The sequence below is a fragment of the Diplotaxodon limnothrissa genome, linkage group LG12 (assembly GCF_057381915.1).
Source record: "Diplotaxodon limnothrissa isolate DT_005_m linkage group LG12, D_limnothrissa_male_GT1.1, whole genome shotgun sequence".
Classification (NCBI taxonomy): Eukaryota; Metazoa; Chordata; class Actinopteri; order Cichliformes; family Cichlidae; genus Diplotaxodon; species Diplotaxodon limnothrissa.
The window spans coordinates 37,550,035-37,567,903 of NC_140607.1; the positions used below are offsets into that span (position 1 = coordinate 37,550,035).

General features: G+C 40.6%; 1 protein-coding gene across 2 annotated transcripts in view; it reads left to right on the top strand.

Moving 5' to 3' along the window:
- The first annotated feature begins 9,041 nt into the window (after nt 1–9,041).
- slc4a4a (solute carrier family 4 member 4a) overlaps nt 9,042–17,869 on the top strand; it is a 55,978-nt gene continuing 47,150 nt past the window's right edge. For both annotated transcript variants that reach the window (XM_085366923.1, XM_085366922.1), the window contains exons 1-2: nt 9,042–9,249; nt 17,413–17,586. In XM_085366923.1, coding sequence (XP_085223049.1) covers nt 9,042–9,249; nt 17,413–17,586 — 382 coding nt within the window. The remainder of the gene's footprint in view (nt 9,250–17,412; nt 17,587–17,869) is intronic.

A 17,869-nucleotide genomic window follows, 5' to 3' on the forward strand; every position in this document is an offset into this window, starting at 1 on the left:
ATAAGGCACTGAATGTACTGACTCCAGCAGCAACAAACATTTAACCTGCTCTGAGCCACACAGGTCACTTCAATAATAACCTCATGGCATTAGAAGCTACTTTCCATAAACTTTCCTACAGTTTCTCCGTAAGTGTGCCATAAACAGTGGTGTGCACTCTGCTCTGAATAGTGAAGTCTTCACTGTGTACATGCAAAATTTGAATTAAATTTGCATAAGTGGATGTTTGCTTGGTCGTCCATCATAAATCATTTCCTATAAATATTTTTATCACACAGCCAGTAAAACAAATGGGAAACACAGGAGCTACTGGTGTGAGCTAACACACACATACGTTATTATCTGGAGACTTAATACACCTCATTTGATATTAGTGTTATACAGATCATGCTGATAACAATTAAACAAGATGCTTTAATGCTTTTGGCTTAATGCTACAATCTGTTGATCTGCTGATTGTCTGAATGATGCTTTTATTCCCGAGTGTTCGTTAAAATAATTTCCACATAAGATACATTTACAAAAACTTACAGTATTGGTGTTAAAACCTGGATAGCATGAAAGTTTAAGCTGATAACAGTTTGATATAAACATGAGTTTATTAAGGCAGAATTGTTTGAATCGCTGCTTAATTCTGAGGAAATATTTTCAAAAAACAAAACAAAAAAGTTATAAATATGTTGAATCGCAAGTAAATGATTATTACCTGTGGAAGTTTATGCTGTCAGAATCTGCTGCCGTTTATGGATAACGGAAATGAAATAGAGAAAATGTTAAATGTTAGAAGCCTAATACCTGCAGACTCATTTGTATAGAAATGACCTGGCTGAGGCAGAAACATTCAACACTTATATTAAAATTCCTGTTTAGTATGGAAGTTTGTTTGTGCCACTGAAAACATGTTTTTTTTGCCAAAAAAATCTATATTCGGGCTAACATCACAATTTGACTTAATAATTAGAGATTTCGAGTTGTGTATTTTGAAAGTTTTACTCAGAGGGATACAAAGCTAAATGTTCAAGGACTGAATCCACACCTTATGTCTGCCTTAGTTAACAATTTCAACTTGTCCCTAGTTTTGTTTTTACACCGACAAAAACTGGCAAAGGTGATGACAATTGTTTCTCTATTTCCAAATTAAATATTCACCTTTTCCTGGAAAGTCAGGTCTGTGTGGAATGTTAATAAAACTCCTTTTACCCCATGGCTGGCCACCAGATTCTGCATAAATAGTCTGGAAACATTAACCAGTTTGTTCTGCCTTTCTTTTCTTAAATGTGCACAATTGAAACTTGGTGCTGATGGATTTCCTGCTCTCAGTAGCTTTATTGTCTCTGGAAACCAGTAGCTTTAATGTCTGCCTTATCGCTTCAAACCAGCTGTCGCCTGTCATCTCAAGGACAGGAGACCTCAGTTTTATCAGTGCTGCTGGGACCAGGTGGTTGACAGCACATGTTTTGGATACTGTGGTTTTGCAGCGTGGCCCACCTTGGATTTGGTCTGTGCTGCCACATCCCACAGATGCTCCTTTGGGATCTGGCAAAGATGGGTCAAGACTTGACCCTCAAGCTATTCCTGAGCAGACTGACCTGCTGGGCTATGTTGCTGATGTAGGACAGTGACAGTTTGAGTCACTCGAGCTATTGTCTTATTTTAACATTGCAAGTATTTGGTGTATTTAACTGTTACGTGGGTTGCAAACCAAGAAAAGACCTTAGTGAACAGTTTTCTGAACCACAGCAGATGATAAGATAAGAGTTTTGATTTAGAATGGGAGACTTTAGGCTTTAGACTTTAACAGTGGCTCAAACCAAGACACCACAAACAACTATTATTTTTATAACAGGGTAAGCTATAATTAATAATTTCATAGTGTGAGGAAGACTCAGGTAAAAAAGAACCTTCAGCAAAAATAACAAAAACCCTTTTTTTTCAGCCATGGCATGAAACTTACTTTCCATTTAGTCAAAGGAGCTTGCAAAGAAAAGCGTCTGGTGATGATAATGCTGATATTACAGCCAAGTAAGAAGGTCGACTCAGCCAATCTTGCAATATTTCTTCCAACAGATGGCGCTCTATAGCTGCAGAACTAAGCAGCTTCAGCAGGTGTCCTCTTTAGAAGCTGCAGCTATGCTGAACATTACCGGCATCTAATGAAAGCCAGGGCCGTGCAGAGATGTTTGAAGGGGCGGGGGGGTCAAAGCTAAAGTGATTTCATTATCCACAGTTAACAACCTTGCACTTAATCCATAATAAAGTAATGATAGAAATGTTATAAAATATTGCGTTTATAATTGTTTTTATACTTGAGTAATAACTTTAAAAAATCTATACACATAAAACACGCACAGACACATGCACATACAGTGACATTTTATAGTATATACTGTACGTACTATGGTCAAAAGTTTGCATGATGTTGCTGATCCAGAATCCTTCCCATAGGATTTATTCCTAGTGCTATAATAATAAAGTAATAAGGACAAAATAAATAAATAAATATAAAAGAATGCATTTATGAGGATCCAGTTTGTTTGACTATCCACTCTGTGCAAACCCTAAAAAAAAACAAAAACTTGGGGCACCCATCAGGAAAGGGGCAGGTGCTCTGCTACCCCCCTCTGCAAGTGCCTGATGAAAGCATCCACAGATTGTTATGTGAGCCAAAAGTATGTCCAATAGTAATAAGTTAAACGTGATTTCAGAAAGTACAGATTACCAGATTTTGAAGTATTTACTAATTTCGGAGTATCTAATTGAATGATTTAAATCCAATGTCGCTCTTTTTGTGCGTGACAGACTTTACTGCGAATATCCGCGTGCGTTCCAACATCGTGCCCGCGCGGTCAAACCGCGCAATGGTTCAGCTGGAGCAAAAACAAAGCTGGGGGAAAAACAGGACGGTGCAGCGGAGGGGCAGTTTGACCTCCCACCGGAGGAGTGGCGTTGAAGGAAGGATGGTCCAGGAGATAGAGGCTGCACGCTGAGCGCAGCTGCTGTCACAATGCCACATTCAAACTTACTCTAAGAAGTGGGAGCAGTACCTCTTATCTGCATGCCAGCGAAGGAGGGACAATAAGAACCAAAGACACAAAGCCAAAGATCAATAACACAGAGGTAAGTCCGCAGCTCCAGTTTCACTTTAGACAGCGGAACGTGTTCCGGCCTCGTGTACATGCGTAAAAAGACGCCTTGGTACGAAATCAGCTTTGTTTTCTTTTCATTTTTCTGCAGGTGTCTTCAGGAGCCGGTAGACTTTTTCTTGCTTTTTGTGACTTTATATGCTCAACTTGGTAAATTATCACAATACTCAAGAGTGGGCTGCGCGTAAAATGCGCAGCTGTTGTTTTGGTCAGGCCGTTTGCTCGTTCAACTTGATTTGATGGTGTTTTCTGGGAGCCAAAGGGTCTGCACACAAGTGCAAAGTTAATGAAGTCCGCTTGTTTGATCTTTCGGTGTGAATGTCAGCACCATATGTTGCATTTTTCCTGCGTTGTGATTTTAAGTCTAACCTTTGCTAAACTTTTACAGCGGCAGCAGCACATGTAGCACATTGTTGTGATTCCTGTGTGTAAGACTTGTCCGTGAAAGCAGGGAAATCACCTCTCTGTGTTACTTTGTCAGGTCAAACATCAGCAGCCGCTCGCTCCTCTGATCCGCTCTACTCAGCAGGGAGATTTATCGCACGCTGAAGAGATGAGTGGCACCAAGAAGTAAGTGATCCCGTCAGACGCTTTTTCACAGCATAGTTAAGACATTTTATATATTAAGATTGATTCGAACACACGTGTGTGAAAAAAAGCTGCTGATACTTGTGAGCAATTACGATGTTTTGATTTAAAAAGTAAAAGCGTAAAAACAGGCGTTTAATTTGTTCTTTTAGTCTCTGCCTTTCAGATTCATTTAAAATAAGAAACCTGTCAGTCAATTTGAGCGTAGCTCCCATAATAAATATCACATGTCGAGGCAGGACAGTCGTCCATTAACAAAGGCCCAGCCCTTTAAGGTCAGTTTAGGTTTAAAGATGTGAAAGTGTAAGCTCTGACACACATGGATTCTGTCACCTAACATGCAATTGTTTGGATGGTGAAGCTACTTTAAACACACCGCCTATATTTCTCTGATAAATATTAATCACAGAATATATTGGATATATTGATCTATCTTTGTATTTTAAAAACATTTGGAAGGTTTTTGAAATAACTGTAGAAACCCAGATCTTGGTGTGGCTTTATGATGGGGTTTTTCAAGGTTGCAATTAGAAACCCAATAAAGAACACAAAGAAGAAAGAAGAACACAGAGACGATAAAAGCAAAGCTTATTACAGTTAATCAATCTGATCAAAAATGAATCACAAAAAGTGTCTGAATATCTTTTGTTTGTTCCATCACAAAGATTGGAGCCATAATTTCAACATCCATCAGCACCTGCGTTTATTTAGACACCACACTTGAATCTTCAGGTGTGATAGCTGCCAAAAAACTATCCTTTTACTGCACAACCACCCTTTTGGCTTTCAGAGTGATGACTTTTACTTCGCCCTAGTTGTTGTTAGTTGTTGTTAGGTGTTGTAGGGAGATTTTCCTTTACAAATCTGACCAGAGGTCAGAGATACTCGATACATGACCTGCATGCATTTTTTCATTTCTCACGTGAGCAGATGCCGTCAGCCACAACACAACGTGGATGCCTTTAGGCTGTTTGATGTTTCCATGGTTTGGAGACACAGACAGAGAGTGCACGCTACATGCAGGTTGTAGTGAAGACAGAGAGACTGATAAGTTATCTGTGAAGGGACAGATTGCACCAATGTAAGTGCAAAGTTACAGCCCTCTAGGTTCTGATTGCTTGTACAGTTTTAATAGGGTTGTTTCAAGGTTTAGTTACTAATCTTTAACATATGCAAAGTGTCAATTATTGATTAATGAAACTTGCATAAGGGTTCATGTGATTTGCATTTTAGGTGCATTTATTCTCCATTTGTTCTAACTGGAGAGCTAGCATAGCATTATTTTAGCAGAACTTCCATTAAAAGCAAAGGTAATGGAAAGCTTTCTATGTTAGCAGCAGACTCGGAGCAGATCAGGTTCAAGGTCAAGTCCTGAACTTTTGTTGTATGAAAGAAGGAACATCTGTTGAAGTGCTGCCCAATAAAAGTTATGTAAAGGTGGACGAAGTGTATCGTCTTCTGCACTTTTTGGTAATATTGTTTTTCCCCCTTTTGGTCTCATAAGCCGCCACACATTCTTTTTACAAAGATGATTTCTTACTATAAACTTGACTGGAATCAGACTCTGCCTGTCACTTTTGGTTTAAATGAGTTCATTATGAACTATAAGTCACTCACTTGTTAAATACAATAAGACTCGTGTTTCTAAATAGCAAAGCATATGACAGAAGATGCAAAGAATGTACCTTTATGAACTCATGAGATCACATGACATGAGACTGGTCTTTAAGTCAACTTGGAAAAGTCTGAAAAGTTAAGACTGTACAGAAAAAAAACAACACATCCTTTCAGCAGAGGAATCAGTGAATGTTTGGATTGCTTGTTTTTCATTATGCACTTTAAATCTGTCAGATTATGTTTAACCCAGTACTAAAAGGTGAGGCTCAAAGGTTTTGGTTTCATATCATGCACACAAAATATGAAGCCAGATATCTATTAAACCTTTACCTCTTAAAACTCTAGAGTTAGGGTAGAAGCAGATACAAGACAGAGTTTTTAGTTTTTTATAACACGAGGTCGTTTCTTCTTCTCTTATGTTAAATTTAGTGCAGGCATGTGTGGGCGGTCAGCCGAGGCCGAATGGAGTTTTGCATGTTATGTCCTTGGTTGTTCCATAGGTGGCAATGAAGGAAGTGGGAACGGCAGCATTAGCAGGAAAACCAGTGAAGTGCAGAGATACAAAACCACAGCTTTAGCTGTGACTGAAACTTAGTGTTATTTTAAAGCTCTTAAGAAGTTGACTCAGGCACATCAAAACTCCAGTTTGTTCTTTAACCGGTAAAACCACAAACCAGGCTGCATGGGCATGGCAAAGGGCACCAATTAAGAAACAGTTTATGCTAAATTAAAGAAATATAGGAAGTTAAATCAACCAGTGTGCATGTGTAGTTAGTGCAGTCAGGAGCAAGCAAACGCTGAAGCAGTGTCTCAGGGAAGAGGGCACCACAGGAACTGAAGTCTGAGGGCTGCTGTGAGGCACAGGTGCACTGCGCCCAGGTGTGCTGGCGTATTGATTGAGAACAAATAACAACTTCTCTGCAATACCTGTGGCGAGACACACAGACAGGCAGAAAAGGATGGCGGGGCGAAGGAGCCCATCACACAGCCTTTATCTGAATATTAGGTAATATCACCAAATCCTGGATAAGAGACTCTGTAACTCAGATCATTTGGTGGATTGTTGCAAACACACACTTCTTCCTGCCCTGGCTTTATAACTTTGCCTAACAAGAGAAAAAGTAAACATGTTATTTTATATGCATGATAATTACACAGCACAACACATTAATGAGTCTCCTGACAGTTCTGTAGCTGACCTTTACCCTCTGAGCCCTCTCATCCCCAAACTGTCAAACCTTCTGTGACCTAAACCCCTCAAAATGTTGAAAACGTCCTTAAAGGTGCTGTTGTTATTTATCTGATATTGCCTAAATACACAGAATAACCAAATGTAGATCATTAATATATTTCCTGTCTTGGGGGCTTCAACGTCCGTTACCTGAGGCTCTGCTGATCATTTTTTAAGATTACTGTTACAGAAAAAAGTGCTTTCATTTCCAATAGCTCAAAATGACGTCTACAGAGCGCCTGTTTTATGTACGCCTGTTTACAACACCTTAAACGTTCGATCTGAAAGTATGCCCCGCTGAAACAATGCTGCTAACTTAAAGAAAATTAGCTTGTTAGTGTTTTCTCATCTTTTAGCGTGTTTGTTCTTTTGGTTAGAAACTGAGTAGAAATAGATTTCTCAAAGAACGCCTCATAATCTTTTCAAATGTCACTCTGACCTTTCGACAACGGAAGACAACATTTCGTTGATGTGCAGAAAAGGCAAGAAATCCTATTTGAAAAGCTGCAAGAAGAGATTTCAGACATTTTCTTTTTTCTTTATAATCAATTAATTAGTGGAAGAAACGGATGTTAAATGAATTCAATATTTTATTGCTTTGCAGGTAACAGTTAGGAGGCTTTTAAATTCTGCAGACAGATTGGAAAAAATTGGACTGTTTCTTTGCAAAACACATGAAACAGTCTGTGTCTGCATTAAAACCTCTAAAACGACTGGTGTTGTTTTCACAGCAGCAGCAGATGTTTTGTTTGAACTTGAAGCTTTTTAAGGGCTTAAAAAGATTCAGAATCTGACTGAACTGATGAGGAAAGATTTGTGTTTAAGGAAAGCATTATGTCATGCTTTTATCATCTGTTTCCATCCTGTTTATCATGCAAAGGCACCAATTCCCAACAATCACAACAAGATGTGTCACACAGTCTGTCCAATGTTAGACAGAAAGCTCCCACAGAGACTTTCCCTTTTGAGCAGCACAAACAACGGCAAAGAAAAGGCCAGTTATAACAGGAAGTGGCCTCCACCTGAAGCAGGTTAAGGGCGGGGCATCCAGAATATTTAATTTTTACATGATTTTTACAGTGAACTGACAGTTCTATAGTAGGCAGTGCACTTTCTGGTATTTAATTGTTATCCAACTTTTTTGCTTTGGTATTGGACGGGGAGTCACCATCAAGAAAAACTGTAAAACTTGAAAATACAGGTTTAAAATTCATGTCCTCCTTCATGTTTTCCTAAGCCGCTCAGTGGCCCAGGTTGGAGTCTTTGGTGGGCCAATTCTGGCCCCTGCACCTGATGTTTGGCACAGGCTTTCTGTCACTTTTCAACTGAAAAAATCATTAAGTGAACCTTGAAGATCTTAGTGATGAAAAGCGAATTTTAATAGACTGTTAAAACGACCGAATTCTGCACCCCTACTTAATTTTATCAGTTCAAAAGTCTTCGATCGGTCGTGTTAACAGACAGAACGACATGCACACAAAAGAATTGTCCTGGAAAAAAAATACTCAGAAATCTTTTGATTAAAACAAACGACATCAAAGTTTTTACCAGGAAGAAAAGCACACTGTAGGACAAACGAGGGTGTGAGGACGCTTGTGAATTATGAGGAAGATCTGGAACTTATAACTGTGAATGTTTTTGTGTGTGTGTAAAAAAAAAACCCCCAAAAAAACAGAGATTTGAGCTTAAAGACAGCAAAGTTTTTATTTCTGCTGTTGCTCGTCTTGCATAACTGGCAGTACATACTGTAAAGATCAGTATAAAATCTAGAAGGCAAAACCTGTTGTTACCTTCAAGGCAAGTCAGCCTGTAGAGACATTTGAATCCTTTTTTATTGTCAATGTTTGTTGGGAAACAGTTCGGCCCATTTGAGGTAACGTGACGTTTGTGAGGTTCTTGGAAAGTGGCGGAGGCGCCGGTACGCCAGCCTCTTACGGGCTTGTGTGAGTGTGATGTCACTTAAGTAAAGCTGGTGTAATCCTGTAAGGGAGGATGAGTATACAGACATGTGATGGCCCACTTGTTTCTTGGGTGGAGGGTGATGGAGGGGGGGCTGGCAGGCATTACCAAACAGATGGAGAGGCTTTGTAATGTGGGGGCGTGTAACTGATTAGACACAACATTTATTGACGCTCCCTTTGATGGTTTTTCACCTTGATTCTGTTTCTAATCAAAGTCAAGTGAAGCCAAAGTCACATCCGGATTTTACCGGGTTTAAGTCTCGGTCAGTCGGACATTTTTTCGCGCATGTCCAGCACGGACACTCTGGACATCGTACTCAATTAGAGGACTTCCTGTCCTCCCCTCACCCCCCTCTTCTAGATTAAATCCATTACACCACACTTACCGACTGCACACTTTGTCCTCCGGAAGGATGACGCGTGTTCTCTAAGTTAGGATAGTTTGCTTGCTGAAAATTACATCTCAAGGCGCTGTAACTCTGGAGCCTTTGATGGGTGGAGATGAGCGCCACCAGCAGCACCAGACTGAACCCCAGTCCGAACTTACTGCAAGTGAACGAGCCCAAGCGCTATGGCTCCACGCTGTCGCTGGAGGAAAAGTGTGAACAGTCTTTCTTCCTTTTTTACTACTACAGGATGGAGGATGAGGCGGTGCTGGACCGCGGGGCATCCTTACTCAAGCACCTTTGTGATGAAGAGGAAGTAGAAGGTAAGTTTTACCTGTTGCTCTTTAGTTCTTCTATGTAGCTGCCTAAAAAAAAAGAGAAATAAAATAGATTTTTCCCAGTTTTTAAAACTTCTGAGAGGTTCCTCAGGTTCTGAAGTAAAAAACAATCCCAATTTGCCTAGAAACAATAGTTAACCAAGAAAACAGAATTTTATATATATATGTATATAATTCTTTTTAAGAAGTCCCAAAACACAGGGAGGTCGTTTAGCCTTTTCAAAACTGCCAGTTTCTACTTCCTGCATGTACAACCTGATGCTCAGCTATTCAGCGAGCTGGCAGGAGAAAGATGTGGACCACAGAGCGCGTGACGCTGTGTTTACCTCACTAATCCTGACCTACAGGACAGCGGACAGGAACAGGAAAACCTTTCAGCATTGCCGTCTTTAACATGCGCCAGTTAACAGCTTTAAAACTTTAGAATGAGCTGCATTCTGCTCTCTGCGCTCATTTAGGATTACAGGCAGCCAAGGCCTTTTGTTTTTGTTACATTTTAGATTGTGTCTGTAACAGACGAACTGAAAAATTTTTTATACATGAAAGCTGATTTTAAATTCGAAATGAAGTAAATCTTAAATACTTTAAATCGAGGAACTTCAAAGTATGGCATGCGATCCACCTTGCTATTGTTTTGTGTTGCCCAGGGCCACTAATGAGACATTGGGGTATATTTACGTAATTTAAGTTCATGCCATGAACTAGCTGCACAAAGGAAGACCAATCTTCCCAACACTGACAAATACACCTGGAGTCAAGGAATGTAAGAGCCACCTAACCCGTGGTTAAAAAACTATAAACCTGTTCAATAATGAAAGCTGTCAACATTATAATAATAATAATAATAATAATAATAATGATGATGATGCAGGGCTCTAGAGTGCGACCAATTTGGTCGCAAATGAGACCAAATTTTTCAGTGGTGCGATTAAAAAAAATATTTGGTTGCACCAGTGCGACCAACTGTTCGGGTAACAAAAAACAAAAAAAAATCTCTGCAATTCTCCGTGTGGTCAACAACAGACACACATTATGCCCCTATCGTGGACTAAACCAATCAGAGATAGTCAGGGGCGGGACCTCTGTGATTGTCCGTGGTCCAGTTGAAAGTGCAGCGTGGATAGAGGGAGGTGAGTAGTTTGAATAAAGCGATATCGATTCATTAAATCCTGAATCGACTTTTAAATATAACTGTGTTTTGTCAGAAACGCCAGATTCTCAGATTAAAGCTCACAAAACTATTTCAACAACAACCAAACAGTAAATGAGAGCAGGTACACGGACTCCACACAAAGACGTAAACACAGACCCGACGCATCAGAATCAGCTTTGTCTTTCTCGGCTTTCTCACCCGACGGCCCGTAGACGGACACGCCATCGGAGCTCAGCGATTCTGATGCGTCGGGTCCGCTCTGTGTTTACGTCTTTTTGCAGGTTTTGTCTCTCTCCAACCAAAATTCACCGAGCCAGCAGCAAAAGAAGCAGCAAACTGCGCTTCACATGTGATCAATGTCGTCATGAATTCCCTCTGACTTTTGCTGCTTTGCTTCCACCACGATAAAAATCACACTTCATGCACAGCTCTCTCTCTCTCTGTACTTCAAGAACAGTTTCTCGTCTCAAATCTCTGTTTTCTGCATTATTCATTCTCTTATTACCCACCAGTCTACTGTTGTTTACAGCGCTGTCGGCCGCTTTTTATTTTATTTTATTTTTTTTCACTTAAATGACCTCGGACAAAAAAAGCCTCATTTCTGTTGTTCAATACTGAAGAAATTTAAACTTAAAATAAAATAGCTTTTATGCAAAATTACAGAATATTGCAGAATATTTTCTGCAATATTCAGAATATTTTTAGCCAGCTCTGACACGGTGCCATCAACCTCTGAATGCTGAAAAAACACCAGTGTATCCAGAAAACACATTATATGCTGCAATAAATGCCCAAGTGTCCCCTCTCCCCACTGCCTGTCAGCAGCATGCAACAGCAAACAGGCCGTCAGAGGAGCCGAGATGATGATTATGTTTAACATTTTCTACAATATTGACAAAGCACTTTAAGCACAAGTTTGTTAGTTAATAATTTAGAAATGAATATTGTCTGTATGGACTGCAACTTCCTCCCAAAAAATGTGCACATGTAAAACTGCGGTGTTAAGCGATGCTAACAAGTTAGGCGCACCGGTGCGCCCATGGCAAAAAGTTAGTGTAGAGCCCTGTAATGATAATAATAATCTCATGAGTTTTATGTATATTATCAATACACACAGAAGACTTTTCACTTGAAGCTGGAATTGGGAGCAATGTTATTAAAGTGAAGTGAAATTAGGAGTGAAACAAAATAGTGAAAGAAAAATGAAAAACAGCTTCAGCAGTGATTAAATGAAGGAGTGACCGACGGCCTGTCATGGCATCGAAATACATCGAGCGATTGTCCAAACATTTATGGACCTGACTGCATGAACAAGTCATTTTTGAGATCCAAAAGGTCAGTTTCTACATATCCCACTTATTGTACTCTTTGGGGACAGAAGCTCCGCCCACCTGCTATTCAAACCTTCTGTCTGTGAGTGGCATCCAATGAGAAGAAACCTGGCTCATTAAGGTGAGGAGCTCAAACAACCAAGACCCAGAATAAACAACAGAATAATCTACTTTAAAGATGCGTATTTGTTACTGTGAAATCAGTGCTGGAGTTTACACGTCAGTCTCGGATCTGATGGCTACGTTTTGTTTTCCCCCTCTGTGCTGCTCTCTCAGAGGAGCCAAACGGACATACAGCCATGAGTCAGCAAAAACAAATCTGTATTCTTTCTGACAAAGAAGCCCAACAATCAACAACACGTTTAAAGGCTGGAGTATTAGTATGCTGTCAGTGCTGTGTGGTGTGCTGCCACTCCCCCCACCACTGGTCTGGCAATGTCCCAGCAGGGCTGTTACTGGGGAAACTGGCTGTAGCCTTGCCTCTCCTCAGAAATCTGGCGAGCTAAACAAACCTCCTGGCAAACACAAGATTTCATTCACTTTGTGCTCATGGGCGACCCCAAAAGAAGTTCTTCTTCCACCCTCCAAAAAAGAACAGGAAGTTGTTTCACAAAGCCGCTCTGGCTCCCTGCAAATCTTCCCTTCCAGCTCCTTGACTTGACTATTTTTTTATTCCTTCGCCTTCATCGCTGTCCTCTCATTCAGCCGCCTCCTTTCTTGTTCTGCTTCGGCCTATGCAAGCGTCTCGTTTTTATCGCTCGTCTCTCAGCTGTAATGGCTCTGTGTTCTTTATTAGCGCCGTCTGTCTCTTTTAGCTACTGTTCAGCCATCTGTGTCTCAGCTTTTCTGTCATGTTGAGTCACAGCAACAGGAAAATCTCCACATTAGTCTCCAAATCCACCATTGATCCAATTGTTTAATTACATAACTGTCATTTATTGACACTTTGAAGTTGCTCATCAAACACAGGTGTTTGAAATGTGTTTTAGTTTCCCTTGTACCTATTGCACTTGATGTATCCAGGTAGGCTGTGTTTCCACTACATTTTAATTTGACACTGAAGATGGAAGCTCACCTGAATTTAAAGCTTGTTTACGACTGCGTCAGGGTTCAAGCTATCTTCTCCTATGCCACCTGTGTTATGTTAAACTGAGCTACCTTGCTCTGCTATACAACTACCAGCATGCCGGCACAGAAATTCACCTAGAAGCAAGTCTTGCCACCCAGCATCATCCCTGCACCCCTGGGCAGTTATTTCATTTTAACAATTTTCAGTGGTCACCAGCCCAAAATACATGCACCGATTAAAAAGAGATTTAAAAAGTTTGATGACTTTGACTCCATCGCAGGGTTTCCCCCACAGCAGGTCTTATCCTGCTACGTTAGGCTGGAGAGACGCAGACTCGGGCAGCTAAGTGAGTTCCTGTTCAGATGCTGGCATCTCCTCTCCTTTCTTTTGTACATGTTCCATAAGAGAAACAAGCATAAAAACATAAATAAATAACAGATCAATAATTAAAAATAGATTTGAACCATTGTTAGCTCTGCCTCGGATTTGCACCCTGTCTAGAGTGTACCCCACCTTTCACCCTGTGGTACCTCTGCGAGGCTCCAGCCCCTGATACTGATAAAGAAGAGAATTGATGGATGGACATGAACTGTAAGGAGGCAGGGGAAGGGCTGATTTTGTGCACAAAGGATGCAAAAGCTGGAAAAAAAAATCTCCAGAAGACTGGAAAGAAGTAACAGCTGTTTTTGCCCGTCTGAAACTAAGGAACAGATCAATAATGATCTGCTGCTACAGTAACTTAAACATGTTAGTGTAACCAAGGCTGCTGGAAGATTTCCCATGATGCACTGAATTCTTCTCTACTCCCTCTTTTCACTCCTGATGCATTTATGTGCCATTACTGCAGGGATGCCATTAACCTTTGTCTTCACTCTCCTGTAGTTTGTGTTGGTCCCTGTCTCTCTGTGTCCCTCTTGTCTCAGTTCTCTTTCCTCCGACCAGTCGTAGTCGATGGCTGTCCCTCCTTGAACATGATTCTCTTAAAAGTCTACTAATTTTAAAATGATGGTCTTCCTCCCCACTGCTGCTGTTCAAACAAGATAAACAAGATACAAAGAGGTATCAACCAAACCACCAGTTTAATAGTTACTTTAGTTTAGCAGTAATTAAATCTAACAACTAACTAAATGCATAACACAAGAATCCAAGGAAGTAAAAACTATATTTAAAGTAAATGACACCAGTCGTCCCTCCATCATATAGCAGGCTTTCTCATTTCTCAACCTGTACTTCCTGTATTTAATAGTTCTGCTTTCAAAGACCCCAAGCACCACGCACAAAACCTTAGGGTGGGCAAAACTTTAGGGTGTCACGAGAGTTTACATTTAGCTGAAGGCTCGTTTCTTAGAGTACATGAATTCTGTTTGGATGTTTCCCCTCCTTGGCACAGGATCCCAGAGTTGTAGATTAATCTTGTGTTTGCATGTTATCATGTAAACATGGGAGTTGTGCCATCTTTGCTGAACCAAAAGCACAGAGGGCAGGAGGTCAGGTGTAGGTGATGGTGGCTCGGTCTCCAGTTTTGTCTTCCTCTGTCTCCGTTTTTATTTCTGTCATGCTTTTTATTCACCACCTCCCACACTGACTTCAGATATGTGGTCTGATTAAGCACATCAAGTTTTTGAGATACCCAGCATTGACGTTTTTAAATATTAATATAACAACACTCCGTGTGGAATTTTAACCAACCATCCATTCTCTTCCACTTATGCTTGTCAGGGTCACGAGGCTGCTGGAGCCTATCCCAGCTGCATTAGGGCGAGAGCCAGGATCACCCTTGACAGGTTGCCAGTGTGCCGCAGGGCTCGCATAGAGACAGACAACCATTCGCATTCACATTCACACCTGTGGGTAATTTAGTTACCAATTAACCTGTCCCCACCAACTGCATGTTTTGGACTGTGGGAGGAAGCCAGAGTTTAGTTCTGAGAACAAAACAGAAGACCAGAGATGTGTTGAAGCATATTTCTGTCATTTTAGATGAAAAAAAAAAAAAGAGTTTTAAACAAACCACATCCAGCCGACCCGACGGGCCAAGGAAAGAGCTCAAGCTCTCCTAAAAGTGACGGAGGTAAACGTTGGGGGGCAGCTGTAGATCAGCCCCTGGCTCAGTGTAATATTTGCTCTTCACTCTGTTTGGACGTCATCTGAAAAATGTAATAAATGATCACAGACAGAGGAGCACAACGCCCGACCACCTAAAATAGTCCCCTTGGTTTACAGAAGCCTTCACAGTTGTTGACTTTCTCCGTCCCTGCATCAGCTCGGTGTTGTGAACTGTTGGTGTCACTGAATTTAGATGAATCCCTAAAAATAAAACACAAGGCGTTGTGGTACGAGTGAATAATGAACACTGTTGTGCTTCTAAGAGGTCATTGTTTGTTGTGCTGAGGGGTTCAGCCATTTCCTGGTTGGGTCATGTGCAGTGCTTGGCTCAGCTTCGCCCGACCTGCTCCAAAGGAGACATTTGACACCGATCGCACAGAGCTTTTTGTTCCTGGAGCCCGTTTGATGTTTGCTCTGTGATGTTGCTTTTATTGGGTTTATTGGTGAAAATAATAGATTATATAAAACAGATTGTATTAGCTTAAGTTAAAGGTTTGCAGGTATGAGAGAAGATGATGAGAATTATTCTTATTATTCACATTTTTACTAATTTACTACAAAGAATAAACATCTGAAATGAAAAACAAAAAGTTTTTTGTAAAGTTTTGGTAAACTGGCGTTCATGATTATTTGCTAAGTATTAGTGGCGTTAAACACCAACTAATCTGTTGAAACTGCAAGAAATGAAGCGTGCAGAACTAAATTATTACTCTGTTATCACTAAAGTAGCTTCAGGGGCACTTCCGATGTTTGATGCTATGAAAGAAAGTGTGTCAGGATCAGATTCAAAATTAATAAACTAATTTTATGACCATTTAACTCACAATGTAACACTCAGGTACGTGTGGCTTCAATTCTCACATACCCGCATTAGTAACAAGTTTAAGTTTAGTAACTTATGTAAAAGTTTCTCGCCTTATTCTGCACACGTGTAGATGTACAGTGAAGCCTGCTGGCATGAACCTCACATCCATGCAAATAATATGTTATTAGCATGCAGTATGGTCTGCTTGTCAGCCTGTATACGAGGGATGTAGCCATGCAGTCGGTGGTGGCTTCACTGCAGAGTGTGACTTGATGGCATACTGCTGCCACTGTTACGCTGCTCTGGTGCCATCGCTCTGCTCTGATCCATGTGAGAAAGCTCGAACTGAGGTGAGAAGTGGTCAAGATCAGATCGAGTCCACAGGTTCCTCGTTCCTCGTCGTTCTTATTGTAGTGATTAAAAACCAGGCTTGGGAAAAATGCTAGAATGCTAAAATGCTATGGTGTGTTGTTAGGGATAAGAGAAATATTTTTAATGTGTATCTGCTCATTATATTGTTTTATGTACTTTAATAAAGGCTTGTAGAGCAAGGCCGCTTTTGACTCCCAAACTAAGTGCTCAGCCAGACTGAAAAACAGGAAGTTTTAGTGCACAGCCATATTAATAGATAAGACACTGAAATGAGGAACTTGCCATATAAGCAATGTTTGAGACTGTGTGATGTGTAAAGTACCAAAATCACACCTATATGAAGCACAGTTTATGATTCTAATGTTAGAGAGCTCTTGCAACTGGCGTTTGAGCTGTGCAGGGGTCTCTCTCTTCCGGAAGATGATTGAATAAAAGAAATGTCAATATTTTAACACACTATGAGTCGGTTTTCTCCGTTCTGTCATGGGGACAAAAGCATCGGGTTTAATAGTGTTTAGGAAACAGGAAAATATATAAGAAGTTGATCAGAGATGAAGAATTATGGTTAATAAGTTTTCTGTCAGTGATGTTTGATAGTTTAAAATTGTATTATCTAAAGGTCAGAGGCACATCTGCTCCACTGTTAGGCTATGTGTCCTGAACTTCAGCACTTTTGGGTGCCAATATTTGCTTTATTTATCTCAACATTGCATAAAAATTGTATGAACTTCAAAGTCCTACCTTTAAATCTTGTTTGTATTCTAAGATCTACTCTGCACTTCTGAGAAATATGCCCCCGACATATAATATAAATGAAAAAGATGACTATAAATGTCAATATATAAAACTAAAACTGAGCATTGTTAAATAACAGCTAACATGAAGCGAACAAATCCCCTCAGGAAAGCCACCGAACCACACCTGAATTACAAAAATAAAAACCTAAAATTGAATAACTGGTTTTCACTAACCAATAAAAATGGTGGGATGCTTTAACTTTTATCAGCTCCTGAAATGAGGTGTTTGAAAAGCACTGCTTTAACATCTGTGTATGTAGTGCAGACAGTGCATCTGGTTTATTTTAATGCTTTATAACAATGTAACTATTTTCCTCATTTAAATGATTATAACGTGTTGAGCTGAGGGCTGTATTCACAGGGTGACTATGAGCGCACAAGCCTTCATAGATATTCTGGCCTTGTTGTCATTTCTGGAAAGCTCGGACGTTTGTCTTTGCGGTATCATGGCGCTGTGAATTTGTCAGGATGTTGCATGTCATGTCAGTTCATCTTCCTTTCTGCTTTATTTACAGGTCACCACACCATTTACATCGGCGTGCACGTGCCCAAGAGCTATCGACGTCGGAGGCGTCACCGCCGGAAAACCGGCCACAAGGACAGAAAGGAGAAGTTGATGGAGAATGTCTTTGACAAGTCGGAGACAGAAAACAACGACGAGGCCAGCAACAGCATCCTCAAACCTCTCAGTAAGTTCTGATGGACTCGGTGTCAGGCCTGATTAGAGTTCACGTCTGTCTTTGCTGAAGGCTGCTCTCTTTTCCAGAGAAAAACGCTTCTGTGACTCTGCGTGACCTGAGCAAAGTTGCTGAGTCCACTTAGTGGCCAGAAATAGCTTTGTATGTCCTGCTAAGTGACAAGTCTGCCTCGACAGAGGACAGTGAATTTCTTAGGAAGTCGTGGTTGTGAAGATGCGAATGCAGTAGTGCTGAATCGTCCCGTGGCTTTGTCATAATTTTAGACAGGAATATG